Here is a 14,185-nt window from a genome sequence, read left to right on the forward strand (position 1 = left end):
GGCGCTGTGATGCTGCAGCGGCAGCACCTCGCTCCCAGAGCTGTAAAAGGATTAACTTAACAAATTTAAAAAGAAAAAGAAGGCTAAAATAGGAGTCTAAAATAAGAATCAGAATCCCTCTGGTAAATTGCTGAGTTTGCTCCCCGCTGTGGAGAGCCAGTCACAATCAGGGGGAGTGAGCTATTTTCTGGAGATGTGCTGGAAATAGCACGGGGTAGTCAGGGAGCAGCAGCGGGTGAGCATCAGCAAGGGAGCCTGTGGTCCCCCAAAAGCTTTCCAGCTAGGTTTGGCACCCCAGCGTATGCTGGAGGGACATAGCAGGAACCAGGCGGATGTGGGGTGGGATGGGATGGGATGGGATGGGATGGGATGGGATGGGATGGGATGGGATGGGATGGGATGGGATGGAGAAGGCGGTGGGCTCAATACTGCTGATTCAAGGCAGCCGTTTGCTCTCAGAAAAGCCCTCCTGGCTCCGCTCTCAGCAAAAGCGTCTTTTTTCTGGGCAAGGCACAGAGCTGAGAGCCTCGGTGTCTGCTCAGGGAGGCACAGCTGAGCGCAGGGGGTGGTGCTGGCCCGAAAACATGGGGCTTCTTGCAGCCTCACAACTTATGGCACTGTCCTGGCACCACGCATCAGCTGCTCCGGCCCCACAGTGCTCTGGCAGCGACAGGCAGCCGGTCCTCTGGCAAAGCAATTACTGCCAGGCCCAACGTGCCGCTGCGAGTGCAGAAATTGAATTTCAAAGCAGTTGACAGCAATTCCCCCGGGAAGCACCGGCGGGTGGATGGGGGACAGCAGGAAGGAGTTTTTCTTACCAAGCTTCAATCCTCACTCAGACGTGCTGAAATAAGACGCTAAGCCTTCAACTCAAATCCTCTGATCTTCCCTTTTGTGTTCAGCACTGCTCTTGGGTTTTCCCTTTTAAAACCTGTTTGTCGAAGCCCCACAAGATAACCTTCTTGGGAGGTGGGCTCTAAAACATTTGTCCCGAGTTTGAGATGACTGCCTCTTGCAGAAGGCATGACAGGAAGGTGATGGACACTGGGGCAGTCGTAAGAAGCCATGCAAGGCAGGAGACTGGGCTAAGAAACTATGCTAGGGAAAAGCAGCTTTCCATGTTGTTGAAAGGAGTCACAAAAGAAAAAAACATACAAACCTGATTCCGTGGTCATTGTTAAACCTGAGAAATCATCACCAAAATCCAGGGGTTTATTTTGCAATGGATTTTTTTTCCACCAGGAGCAGGAGACTGGCACGTAGAGCACTACCTTGTAAATGAGTAACCATTTCTTATGGAGGTATTTACAATAGAGGCGTGTGAAGAAGTGCTGGTTGTTAGAAGGATTTTGGTCAGATCACATGAGGCTGATGAGCTGATGCTTTGTGCCTGTCTGGATGAGAACATGAGGAGGGAGGATGGTGTTGGAGAGCCCCTGTGTGTCTCAAAGAGGGAGGGAAGGAGGGGGGTGCAGAGTTTCCGTACCACACCGTTTCCTGCGGGGTGTAGGTTATGTGTGGTGCTTGTCCCAGGGATGCACTGTGATAGTCCTTAAGCCAGACCTTTTCTGGCCCTTCAGTATATTTTCCACTGAGTTCGTCCCTCGTTGTAAGTGTATGGTGAAATACACTGTGTGCCTCACCTGCACTCCAGCTCCATCTTGCAACGCCCAGTGGGGGCTGTAAGAAGCCGAGCTGAGCCCACACCAGGTCCCAGACCCACGTTAGGACCGTGTGGGTGTATCTGTATTTCCAAGGACCTGTGGCTACCAGCACCCTCCTACGCAAGCTGCAGGCCCTGGGCCCCAACAGTCACACCGAGCACAGGAAAGGCAGCTGAGCACTGCCACGGGACAGCCTCGCTGCGTGGGTGACGTGCCGGCTGTCCTCCTCCCCGAGACCCGAAGCACAGCCTGCAGCCTCAGCCAGCCTTATGCTTGAGGCACAGGCTGCTGAAGCAGGGAGGAGAAGAGGATCTCTTCCATACCTCTCTGCTTTTCTACAGGACCCCTCACTATGTACATGAGCTCTTGTTCACCCACGTGCAGTGGCAGGGAGAAGAGGAGCCCCAGGCGAGGTCCCCGTCCCTGGGGTGGCAGTGACAATGCAGTGTAGTACTCGGGAGGGCCACTGGAGGTCTGTGTGCATTTGCTTTCTCCTGTGCGCTGTACAGCGCTGCATAGTGCAGAATAAACCCCACTCACCCTCCCCTAGCCCGGGCAGGACAGGGCACCCACCTCCCCGGGACAGCCTCGGACCCCACGGGGTGGCTCCGCTCCCATCCGAGCATCCCAGGGCAGCCCCAGGGCTTGACCCACCTTTGGCTCCATGGCAGGGTAAAAATCCAACTGCAAAACAGGAAAATCAGGAGGATGGCTCATCTGGCTCCTCTCCACCCAGGAGGCACCTCCTGTAGCTGAAACCCCACTAGCAGGAGATCCCTGCTCTCTGTGTCCCAAGGAGGTCCCCGCAGGTCTTCCAAGTTTGGAGCGAATTCATCCTCAGGCCAGACCTGCATGAAGCTGTTGACCTTCAGGACATGCAAACCTCCTTCCTTCCCCTGCCTCACTGGGCTCAGGGACAGGGAGATGCTGGGGTTCTTACCGTAAGGCTCATTTCTCCAGGGTCACAGGTTCCTGCTTTCTAAACACACAGTTGCTGTGACACACCTCCTGCAGCTCTGGTCCTGCACCTCCTGCCTGTATCCCCACTGTTGCTTCCCTGGCCCCTGCTGCAGCAGTTGCCCTGACTTGGTTTTCAGTTGAGTTCAAACACACTTGTGAGCCACTGGACAATGGTGTGAGTGTGTGTTTGCGCAGTGATTTTGCATTCTGGGAGGGTGCTCACCCACTTTCGCAGCTCAACAAACAGACGGGCACAACACAGCAGCTATCTGAGATCAAGGTGGCAGTTCAGCGCCGGCGCAGAGGATGTGGGATCATGGCAGTGGCTCAAGAGTGGCTCGCACTGGCTGTGTTTCAACCCGGTTTTATCCAGTCATGACTGCAGGATGGCTTCTTCCCTGCCCTGGCCTCTGTGGTGTGCCAGGCTGTGCTCGTCGCTCTGGGCTGGGATGCATTTTGTGAACTTTCCCAGGGAATGAATATAGCAACTTCACCATCGTGAAAATGCCACTGGATCTTTAAAATTTCACAAGTTGTTAGGCCTTCAATTTTAAAGGAGATATGGCACCCCAGGATCACAGCATCACCCACTACCATGTGGTGGCCCTGGTCAGAGGGGAAAGTCAAACCTCTCCTTTTGGTTTCTAATGTCTGCTCTCTGTAGATGGTAAATTTTCCTGGACTAGGACCTGTGTCAATATGAATTCTGTAGAGCTATCAGATAGAGTGTCCATCAGGTAACCCTGAGAGTGTCATCTTTCAAGTCACACACACTTTCTTGAAAATGCTTCTTTAAAAATACAAGATTTGCTTGTGTCTCCCTCCAGCCAGTACCTCTGCTGCCAGTCCACTGCATTATGACTTTCACGATACTTGGTGTTTTCCTTAAAGTTCTAGTTTCTGAAACCAAGGGCCTCCCACAAAGTCCCACTTTAAAAACCAAAGCAGAAACCAGAAAAGGGGATTTTCCCCAGAATTCAGTGTAGAAAAAAAAGCTTTAGAGAGTGAAATGGTTTCCTCAGCTCCAAACAGAAGGAAAACTAAATGGACTGATTGCTCATGATCTGCTGACGGGGCTGTTGCTTCTGAGCGCTGCCATCACCCTTTCCTACCTGATCCACACTCAGATCCCAAGCTTTTCAGCTTGAACATTTTAGTGCTGAAAGTCTCACTTGGGACATACTTCTGTGGCTTTCTTTACCTACAATTGCATCATCTACACCACCCTGCTCTGTCCAGGGGCTCCAGATGACCATGGTGGACCTCAACAAGAAAGGAGAGCAGAAAGCAGAGCTAAAGTAAGCAACGGCCATCAGAACCTCGCTATCTGCTTTGCAAGGGGTCAAGCAAAAACTTAACATGGCTTTTTATTAACTGAGCTTCGGAAACCTGCTGCCATGTTACAAATCCACAAAACATCCCCCACACAGCTTTTAGTTCAGGCTGGGCAAAGATAACTGAAATTCAGCTGGGCTGCGGTGCGACGTGTGCTCTGGAGGGAGGGAAAAGCGGCAGCGAAGGCATGGTGGGAGCTGGGAAGAGGACGGAGGTACAGGACATTTTCTTAGTGCACAAGGATGCAGGGCTGGGCTGGGGGAAGGAGGCACAAGGATGGTGTAGGGAAAAGGATGGCCAGCTCCAGGAAAGGAGGAACTTTGCTGGTTTTCCCAAGCATTGCATCTTGGAAGAGCAAGGAGATATTAAATGGTGGGCTTCTGCAAGTGGCAGTGGTAGAAAATGCAGGTGGCTTTGCTGAAAATTTGAACCCTACCGTTCTCAGCTTATGAAGAAGAAATACCCTGCACTTGCAGTGTTTCCAGCAAAATCGGAGCAGCGCACGCAGAGAAAACCAAAGCAAGCTTCACAGCAGGCTCCAGGCTGAAGCTGGTGTGGCTTTGTCTACCCAAGAAAACAGAGACTCCTCATTCTCGGGGCAGGTCTTCATCTGACTCAGAAAAACGATGATGTGTGATCCCACCCTGATCCTCCTGCCCCAGCTGCGAACTTCGGGCATGAAACCTGCCATGAGCAGATGCCCAGCACGCTCTTTGCAGGGAGCGCATCTGAGCACTGCTGCCTGTGGCCAGATCAGAGCCTGTCCCCGACTCCCCAAAAACCCCTTTGCAGACCACAGCTGACGGTGCCCAACACCTGTCCCCGCGCCCACGCCAGTCCCAAGGAGGATGCTGGTCTCAACGGCATCTGGATCTCTGCGGAGAAGAAAACCGAGTGTCAGACAGCTGCAGGGAGTGCGATTTTAAGAGTTTGAGGCCCCCCGACAGTGAAGGGAGGGTCAGGCCGATGCCTCTCTCTGCCATCAGTTTTGCTTCGCGAGGAGCACCCAGAGCAAGCATCCCCTCACCCCTGTGCAGAGGGCAGGAGACCCAGGACCCGCACCCTGCAGCATCCGGGCCTGGAGGCATCACTGAGCAGGAAAACTGGAAATACCTGAAAATTTGCCTCAGCTCCTTGCTCACAGGCATTATGCAAGGAAAGGAAAATCCCAGCCTGGATCAAGTGCTGGAAAAACCAGTGTAAAATCAGATCTGACATGAGCCCAACCCACAGAGGGGATGATACACATTGCCTCCCCCAAGGCAACACACACATTGCTGCTGGAGGAGTTTGGGGCGCTCACTGGCCCTTGCAAGCAGTTACAACACAGCCTTGCAGGCCAAGCCGAAAATGCCACTTTCCTTTGCTCAGCAGCAGAACTGACTCGCAAATGTAGCCAAAAAAACCCAAATAACCGTTTCACATCTTTTCCTGCCTTGTCATGGTGGAGCTCATCTTGGACTGGGGCATTTGTTAGTTGTATTTTGAGGTTTTTCCACCTGTGGTTAGTTTGACATCTAATTTCCCTCCCCTTGCTACAGAATATTCTCATCTCTTCTCTGCTGCCATTCTTTGATGGTTTTTCTCCTCTTGCCTCCCCTGGTTCCTTTTCAAATTCTTTCCCCCCCTGCCTGCTCTCAGGCTGCAGTGTCTGCCATGTAGAGGGGTAAATAAGATGCTGTTCATCCAAGACCCGTCAGCCTCCTTAGAAGATCATAAGGCTACAGCTGCACTTTGGCAATCGTTAGTTAAAATAACGGCTGTTAGAAATGCCAGCAAAATAGCTGTTGGTCAAAAGTACAGTCATTAACCTTCTGTTCTTCTCTTCTTCCTTAGCAAAGATGGATACACATTGACAGAGTTGCTCATGATACAGCAAATTTTGCAGCAGCATTACCTCGCTGACCCAAGCAGGTAGCCAAAATTTGGGTGGCTGGAGGTTATTTAGAGCAAGAGAAGGAACTGGCTGTGGAGGCAGGTATTTTTTCCAAAGCGGTGTTGCTAATTTACAAAGAAGGTGCGAAGTTCTGCACGGAAAACGCCAAGAAATGAGCATTTCCTGGCTCACACCACCTGTGTTATTCCCACGTGCATAACAACTCTCGTGCTCTCCGCTTTTCTCAGGCCACACGTCGTCCTGGTCCCTCCTTCATGGGACTGTGCTCCCAACACAACCCCCGCACAGCATCTCCTGTGCATTGCAGAGCCTTGCTCTGCATGCACAGCTGTCTCCTACAGCTAATTAAAATGAAGATTTCTGGTAAAAGCCAACAAAAAATTCTTTTTTTTTTTTTTAATCGAAGCTTGCAGCAATAATATTAACAGGGGGAAAGATGTGTTGTCTCCCCAAGCCACCACACTTGGAAATACTACTCCTTGCAGGAAATAATACTCCTTAACTGAAGATGTTTTAAATCTCTATAGAACCTCTCCTTGTTTGAAAGTATTCCTCACAGTTGCACAGAGATGCTCTAAATAAATCTCCGAACAATCATTGGATAGGTCTGAAACACAGCTCAGAGTTTAATGTTCCTGTCACTAGAGCGGAGTTTCTGATGCAACATCTGCCACAGATGTTACTGTACATTAAATGCACATGCAAGTTCCAAAATCCCCGTTCAGAAGAGGGTAAAGCCAGTGGTGCATATGTACACTGTTTGGGAAACATTTGTATTTTATTCACAACCCACAAAATTCTTTCAACGCAAAAAAGTTGTAGGAAGAGATTCATCTTCAGCTACCCCCCAGGGTGACTTCCACAGCTGAGCTACTCACCCTGCACTCCCTTTATAGACAAACCCCAGCACTTTTAGCACATGATTCATTCAGTCTATTTTAGAGGTCCACATTGGGTCGGGAGGCTCCGTGCCTCCAAAGAGGCTGGTTTTCCCCCTTTGCTGTGCCTGGAGCAGAGGGCAGCCAGCCCCGACGCCAAGGTCCACCTGGCGGAGGTCTACGTCAGTCAGCGGATCCCATCTCGGGCCCCTGGTTACTGATTCATGGAGTTTTACAAGTTGGAAATAATTTGGCACATCGAGTTTTATGGTGACTTATTATTCATGGCACCCAGACAGCCGCAGCAGAAGGGAGCCTGCATCGCCGCTGTGACGGGTCGTGGCGTATGGCAGGACTGGGGAAACTGGGATGTGTGCGCAGATACTGACAACTGTTTACACGGCATGGGTGCCTCTGCCGGTGATGGCTCCTGAGCAAAAGATTTGAAATCCTCAGCCTTGGGGGTCTGTGCGTGGGGAAAGGGGCCAGAAACATCTCTTCGTGTGAAACAAGTGTCCCTGAGAGAAGCTGTTGCGGAGCTGCTGCTGTCAGAGGGAGTGCAGTGAGAGCAAGTCTCGGGATGCTAATTAATCCCCCTTTAGGAAGATATTTATTAGGCAAATGCCTCACATTCATATGCACATCTGCAGTCAACGGAGAGGCTTTTACTTTTATTCCAGCCCAGCAAAGAGGGAGGGTGTGAGGCTGCTGTGGCCAAACAGCCTATTGTGCTGGGGGGGCTCAGCCTGCGCCGCCGGGCATTTCGGGTCAGGCATGGAAAAAACAGTTAAAATGACCAAGGTCCAGGTTGGAGGAGAACCTGGAGGTAGTTGAAAAGAGCTTTAAACCTGGATACCTTCCTTCCTCGCTCGCTCACTGATGGAGACATTGCAAAGGACAGGGTGGGAGCCATCCCTACCAGACAGCCTCATCCTGCTGGGATGAGCCATTCTGGAATCGCTGCATTAATATAACCTGGGGCAGTTTTTGCTGTCAACCAGTTAATTGCTGAGGTTGATTGATACAGCCCCTGATGAGCAAAGGATTGTGGCTGCTTGTAGCTTTTGCAGAAGAAAGATAGCGCCAGCAGCACCTCTCTCCTTGCCCAGCAGATACTGAGCAGTGGGTGAAGGTTTGCAGGAGACCTGCCTTGGCGTTCCCTGCTTCTTAAGTGTAGACGCTCTGCAAGAGCAACTGCTCATCCCAAGATGTTTGCTTCACTTGCAATCACACAGACCTGATTGCTTCAAGAGTCACAGCAAAATCTAGTTGGAAGAAAATTTTTCCAGTCATTCAAAGCCCAGGGTTGGATAGAAAACCTAAAATTTCGGACAGACAGCAGGGTGTGAGCTTCCCAGCAGGAGAAGCTGGGTGTTTCCTGTCACCTGTAAAGGGGAGTGACTCCTGCTGACCTAAGATGAGAGCTGCGGTATTGGGAAGGATGAATAATGACATTTCCAAGGCTCACTGGTTTGCTGTGCTAATCCAAAGCAAAGCCAGCCTAAGGCAGACCTGCTGAAGGCAAAGTATGTTTCTTACTGAAATACTCAAACCTCCTCAGCCCCCAGAGACACACAGTCTGCCCTGGTTATCCCAGCTTTTTTTTCCCGGCTGTACCAATGGATCAAACATCTACACAAGTTCCTTCTTTACACTGAGCAGTGAGACCTGCTGAGAGCACTGGCATGAAATTCAAACTCTAAGCTGTCCATCTTAATTAAATTAGTTCTATCCATGAGGTTCAGCGGTCGGTCATGGCATGTGGGAGGCTTACCCTCAGGTCCTGGAGGAGCGGGAGTAAACCCAAGAGCAAAATCCTCAGTGACTTGGGATGACAACTGCGTTCTTAAAGACTGAAAGCTCCTGGCAGAGCAGTTGCCTTGCCAGCAAGCTGCTGTTAACAATATCCTTTTTATTCCAGGGGCCCAAATCTGCCGTCTGCGAACCTGACTGGCTTTTGCAATTGATTTCAGCGGGGCCCGTGATTTTCACTGACATTTGCTTCGGTCAGTCACGGCTGCCGGCTCCTTCCCCATCCCTCCTCCCCACTGTGCAGCAGCACCTCCAGAGCCTCCCCTTCACCCCTGTTTACAGAGAGCGCTGAAATCTTGGCTTTGCAATAAGAAAGGCAAAGTTTGGCATTCAGACAGCGAGGAAGGACTCGGGAAATCTGGTCCGGTGCCTGTGTCTTCTTCGAGTTACTGCATGATGGTGCATAAATCACTGCATTCCCCTGTGCCTCAGTTCCCTCGCTGTGGCTGAGGATGGCGGTAACCCCCCACCTCAGCAGAACAGGGGATATTAATTACCGTTCATAAGATGCTCAAATGCAGCAACATAAATAGTAAACAAGTATTTAGTGCCTTTCTAAAGATAACTCATCTGCAAATACTCAGGTCCATAGCCTGGGACTGGAATCCGGAGTTCCCCTGGCTGTTATATAACTGCAGTGGGTTGGGATTTTTTTAAGGAATGGGTTGTTTTTATTACTTTAATTATTTCATAAATTAGCAACGCATCTGACTAGAAAGGATCAAACAAAAATAAATGCCTGCTTAACCCAGGCATATGGAAACTAAGAGTTATTTTAATTATATTTTTGAAACAGCAACCTCCTATGTTTGGCCCGAAGCTTTCAGAATTCAAAGGCATACACTGCCCTGATCTTTTTTCCTTTTTTTTTTTCTTCCCCATCCACTGCCTCTTTGCCTTTGCGTTGGCGAATTTGGGGCTGCCAGGTCTCTCCCTAGTTCAGGAGTCCAACCGATCCTCACTGAGGTGAGATATGATGGGGAGACATGGGGATGCCGTATGTCTCGCCTCTCCCTGTGGAGGGATCTCCTTCCCGTAGGAGGCTCTGCTCTTGAGCAGGAGATGTTGCTCTTTTGGCTAACCCATCCACCGAGTGGCAAGGCTACTGTTGTACCTGCACCGTGCCGTCTTTTATAAACCTACGTTTTGCTCTCTGGTTCAGACAGTTGCAAGCTCTGGGACCTGGGGGTGGCTCTGGCTGCAGTTGCAGAAGATGCTCGTTAGAAATGGGAACTCCGCGGGCGCTGGAGCCGGCTGCCAGCAAGGCCGTGCCGTGCAGGCTGGCAGCGCTGCGGCGTCTGACCACCAGTAGGTCCCACAGCCGCCCGAGGAGCAGCTCCTCACCAGGGATGTCCGACGCAGTGCGAGCCTGTGGGGTGCTGGCATCACTCCGCTGGGTGGGAAGGTTTCCAAGCCCTTACCTAATCCTTCCCTCTCTCCCCTCTCTCATCTCTCTTAGTCCTGAACAATTTTTAATAGAAAAGTGAAGCAATGAAACCACGATGAAATCATCACAGTGAAATCAAGCTTTAGCTTGAAGCAAAGATCCAGACACGGCGCATCTTCCGGAGGACCAAAACATACCCCATGAGCTCCCTGGGGCAGCAAATCCTGCAGGGTGCCAGCGCCACCGTACGGATGGGTGCACCCCCCGGGGGGTTGCAGGGATGAAGCTCGTAGCGGGGTGCACGGGTACACCTTGTAGGGGGCTGCAGGGATTTAACTCAAAGAGGGGTGGGTACATGGGTGCCTCCTGGCAGGGGGATGCACCGGTGCACCTTGCAGGAGGAGGAGACACAGATGAAACTCGAGGGCGGTGCTTGCAGGAGGAGGCACAGCTGAAGCTTTCAGGGGCGTGCACCTCCCGGGGGGTGCACAGGTGAAGTTTCCAGAGGAGACACAGCTGCACCCCGCAGGGGCGGTTGCACGGCTGTCACCTGGCAGGGGGAGGCACAGATGAAGCTTTCGGAGGATACACCTCGCAGGAGGGGAGGGGGCAGCGGCGAGAAGCTGGGGGGATTCCAGGGCAGCCCGGCTCCCCCGCCCAGCATCCCCTCGCCCCCGCCCCGTCCCTGCACCGGCCGTGTACGGCGCATGCCTCGGGCAGATGCCGGCCGGTTCCAACCGGGAGAGGCCGAAGCTTTTCGGGTCCTGCGAAGAGGAGGAGCCCGTCCTCCTCCCTGCGCATCCCCCCTCCCGCCTCCTCTCTCCGCCCCGCGGAGGCGGCGGGGCCGGCTGCGCTCTCCGCACCGCGCAGCGGAAAAGTTAACGACCGGGGACGGGGGGCACGGGATGCGGAGCGGGGGTGTGAGATGCGGAGTGTGTGTGTGGGAATTTACTTGGGACTCGGGAGGCGCTGGGGGCAGTGCGGCTGTACCCCCCACTCCCCGCTGCAGTGCGTTCCCGCGCAGGGTGGCCGGACGGGACGGCCGCCCCTCCGCGCCCCGCGGAGCGCCGCGCTGGGGCTGCGCAGGGACGCGCCGCGGCGGTGAATGACTCACCGCGGAGCAGCCCACGCCGCAGCCCGCCGGGACGCGGTGCGGTGCGGTGCGGTACGGTACGAGCCACGCCGAGCCCCCCCCCACCCCGATCCCCGCAGCCTTCCGCACCGACTGTTCCAGAAAGCTGCCAGGCGTGAGATGCTTTCGCTGTAAATAAATAAATACGTCCGCTCCCTCCCCCCCCCGGCCATGCAGCGGTGTGTGCGGGTAGAGATGTGCGAGCCCCCGGGAGGCGGAGGCCGGGTCGCCGCCACCGCCCCCCGCGCAGCCCCGCGTAAGGGACGCGCCGTAGTAATTTGCAAGGGGCGGTGCAGAGATATGGGGGGGGAGAGGGAGAGAGAGAGAAGGCGTCCCGCCCCCCCGATCACATGGCGACCCCTCGCAGCCAATGCGGGGGGCGCTAGGACCCCGGGGACCGGCGGCCCCCCCCGCCCTATAAATGCCTCTCCAAAATGCAGCGGAGCTCCTTTCTCCCCTCCCGCCCGGCCGCGTCGTTCCGCGACCCGCGCAGCCGCCGCCGCCGCTGCCTGGCGGGTCTCCGTCCCTGCTCCGCGCCCCGCTCCTTCCCCCTCCCCCCCCCTTTTTTTTAATTTTATTTTTTAATTTTTTTTTTTTTTTTTTTTTTTTTTTACATATCCCCCCCCTCCCGTTTTTCTCCTCCGCCCCCCTCCCCGCGGCCAGGTTGCATGCATTGTCTGTCTCCCAAGATGGTTTGTGAGACCAAGATCGTGGCGGAAGATCATGAGTCAATCCCGGGATCCAAAAAAGACACGATCATTGTTTCTTCCTCCCAGATGTGGCCCTCTTTGGCGGGCTCCCCTTCCTCCCCCCCGCCCCCCCTCGGCTCCCCAAAAGAGGACCCCCGGCGCGACAATGTCTATATCCGCGAATTCCACCCCTCCGAGCAGGAGGTGGTGCGCCGCATATTTTACGAGGGTATCATGGAGCGGATCCCCAACACGGCGTTCAGGGGGCTGAAGCAGCAGCCCCTCACTCAGCTGCTCTACGGGCTGCTGGCGGGTGAGTATCTGCTCCCTTTTTGGGGGGGGGAAGGGGGTCGCGGGGTTGTTTTTTTTTTCCCACACCACCTTTATCCCCGCCGCCGCCGTGGGTCTTTACGGTCAGAGAGGCGGGAGGAGCCGGGGACCCGCCGGCCCGGGCGCGCTGCGGCGGTGCGGGGCGGCCGCGGAGCCGCAGCGCTGCGGCGGGGACAGGCGGGCTCCGGTGGGGATGGGGGGGCGGGGGGAGAAGAGCCTTGAGCGTCTGGGGGATGCGCGACCCTGCGCGGGTTTTAAGGGAGGGGAGCGGTGTGGGCGGAAGGGGGGGGGGGGGGTGTCGCCGCGTAGGTTGCGCGGGGGTGAGGGTAGAGCCGTCCTTCGAGTTATTCCGGGCCTGGGGTGGGGGGTGGTGGTGCGGTGAAGGGGAGCGGTGCGCGCCTTGCACCGCACCGCGCACCGCACCGCCCCCGCGCAGCACAAGCCGGGGGGGGGGGGGGGGGGCTGCCGCGTACCGGCGTTGCTTGGAGACGGCCGGGCCCGCCAGCGGAGCGGCCCCCCCTTTAACACCACCCCCCACACACACACCCCGGTGTGGGGATGGGGGGAACCCCTGCAGCAGGGCCGAGGCTGGGGGTCTCACCTCCCAGAGCTGCATGCCCAAAATAGCGCCTGCAAGGTGCTCCCCCCCCTCCCCCGCCCCGGTGCGAATAATAACGTGCCCCCCTCCCCCCCGTAAATAATTGCATGGAAGCAGGAATCACATGATTAATAATGTGTGCCCCCCACCCTGAGCAAGCTTTGGGCTGGTTTCTCATGCCCTTGGTGGTTGCAGGCAGGTTGTGCCCCTATACTCTCAGCCAGGGGGGCCCTGTGCTGGAGAGGGACGCCCCCAGCAGGCATTTGGGGCACAGGGGGTCTCAGCCAGTGGTCTCCATGCCGGGGGGAGCCGCCGTCTTGGGGGTGTCCGCAAGGAGCCCCCCAGGTCTTCAGCAGCATCGAGGCGGGCAGGGTGTCTTCCCCGGGAGTCGGTGCTTCCCGTGATGGAAATAGTAATGCCGCAGTGACAAACACATGGCTGCGGAGCGGCGTGCCCGCAGCGTGGCTTTTCCGCCCTGGACGCGTTTTGGCCTTGCTGGGGAAAACAAAGCAGGGCCTGGGATGTGCCTGGCCCCAGGTGTCCCCACCAGCCCCTCTCCGGGGGGGGTTTGGTGTGACCTTTTCATGGCATGGCAGCATCATCCCCACCGGCTCTCTCCAGGCACCCCATAAACTTCTCGTGGGTTATCTCGGCATATCGCCGTCACTTAACACGATAATCTCGAGAGCGTGAATTGTGTGTGTACTGAAAATGTGTATTTTGTCTGTGCTTGTTTGTTTGGGTTTTTTTGTTTTTAAATAATGAGTTTGTATTCCGAAATCAACACTAAATTCTCTTTTCTGACAGGTATCGTTTATTTCTCTTCCTTATCTCCATAGTAATATGCTTTGTTGTGACCAAGTCCTTCCTGCTGACCTGCTGTTTGCCCATCTTTCTGATGGGCATGAGGTACTACTTCAGTAGAAAAGTTATCCTCCACTATCTCGATTGTGCGCTGCATACGGACATGTCCGATATTGAGCAATATTACATGAAACCGCCAGGTGAGTATGAATTCCCCGGAGGGAGCCTTCCCCCAGCCCTGCTCGGGGAACATGGCTGCTCCCTGCTGCTGGCGCCTTTTCCTCCTGTCAGCAGCACTGAGCAAACTCAAAAGTCACCAGAATGCAGCTCTTGAGCCATACCAGGCACAAAGCCATCTCTGGGGTTGGATTGGGTTGGGTTTTGCATTTTTTTTTTTTTTTTCCTTCCCCCCCCAAGATGTCTAGTCATCCAAGGCAGCCTCCATCAACCCCCCGAGCGCAGTGCCCCTGAGTCCTGCGGCAGTCCGGGGACCTGGACCTGCGTGCTCGGGAGCACCGAGGGTGGATGATGCTGTTATTTACTGCTGGCAGGTCCACCCCAGCCCTTGCTTCTTGGGCTTTTCTTTGCTCCTTGTGCTTGGTATTAGCTCTGAGAGCAGGAGGAGGGGGAGATGAAAGCCCTTTTAGCCCAAAAGCATAGAGGAATCAGTTTTAGTTATTATGCCCGTTTTCCCATGTT

The 14,185-nt window shown here is 54.5% G+C and overlaps 1 protein-coding gene across 1 annotated transcript in view; it reads left to right on the plus strand.

The window, feature by feature from the left end:
* Positions 1–11,700: 11,700 nt before the first annotated feature.
* NAT8L (N-acetyltransferase 8 like) overlaps positions 11,701–14,185 on the plus strand; it is a 29,120-nt gene continuing 26,635 nt past the window's right edge. Inside the window, exons 1-2 of the mRNA XM_063335836.1 lie at positions 11,701–12,067; positions 13,522–13,686. Coding sequence (XP_063191906.1) covers positions 11,734–12,067; positions 13,522–13,686 — 499 coding nt within the window. The 5' untranslated portion in view covers positions 11,701–11,733. The remainder of the gene's footprint in view (positions 12,068–13,521; positions 13,687–14,185) is intronic.

This window comes from Chroicocephalus ridibundus, chromosome 5 (genome assembly GCF_963924245.1).
Source record: "Chroicocephalus ridibundus chromosome 5, bChrRid1.1, whole genome shotgun sequence".
NCBI classification, from domain to species: domain Eukaryota; kingdom Metazoa; phylum Chordata; class Aves; order Charadriiformes; family Laridae; genus Chroicocephalus; species Chroicocephalus ridibundus.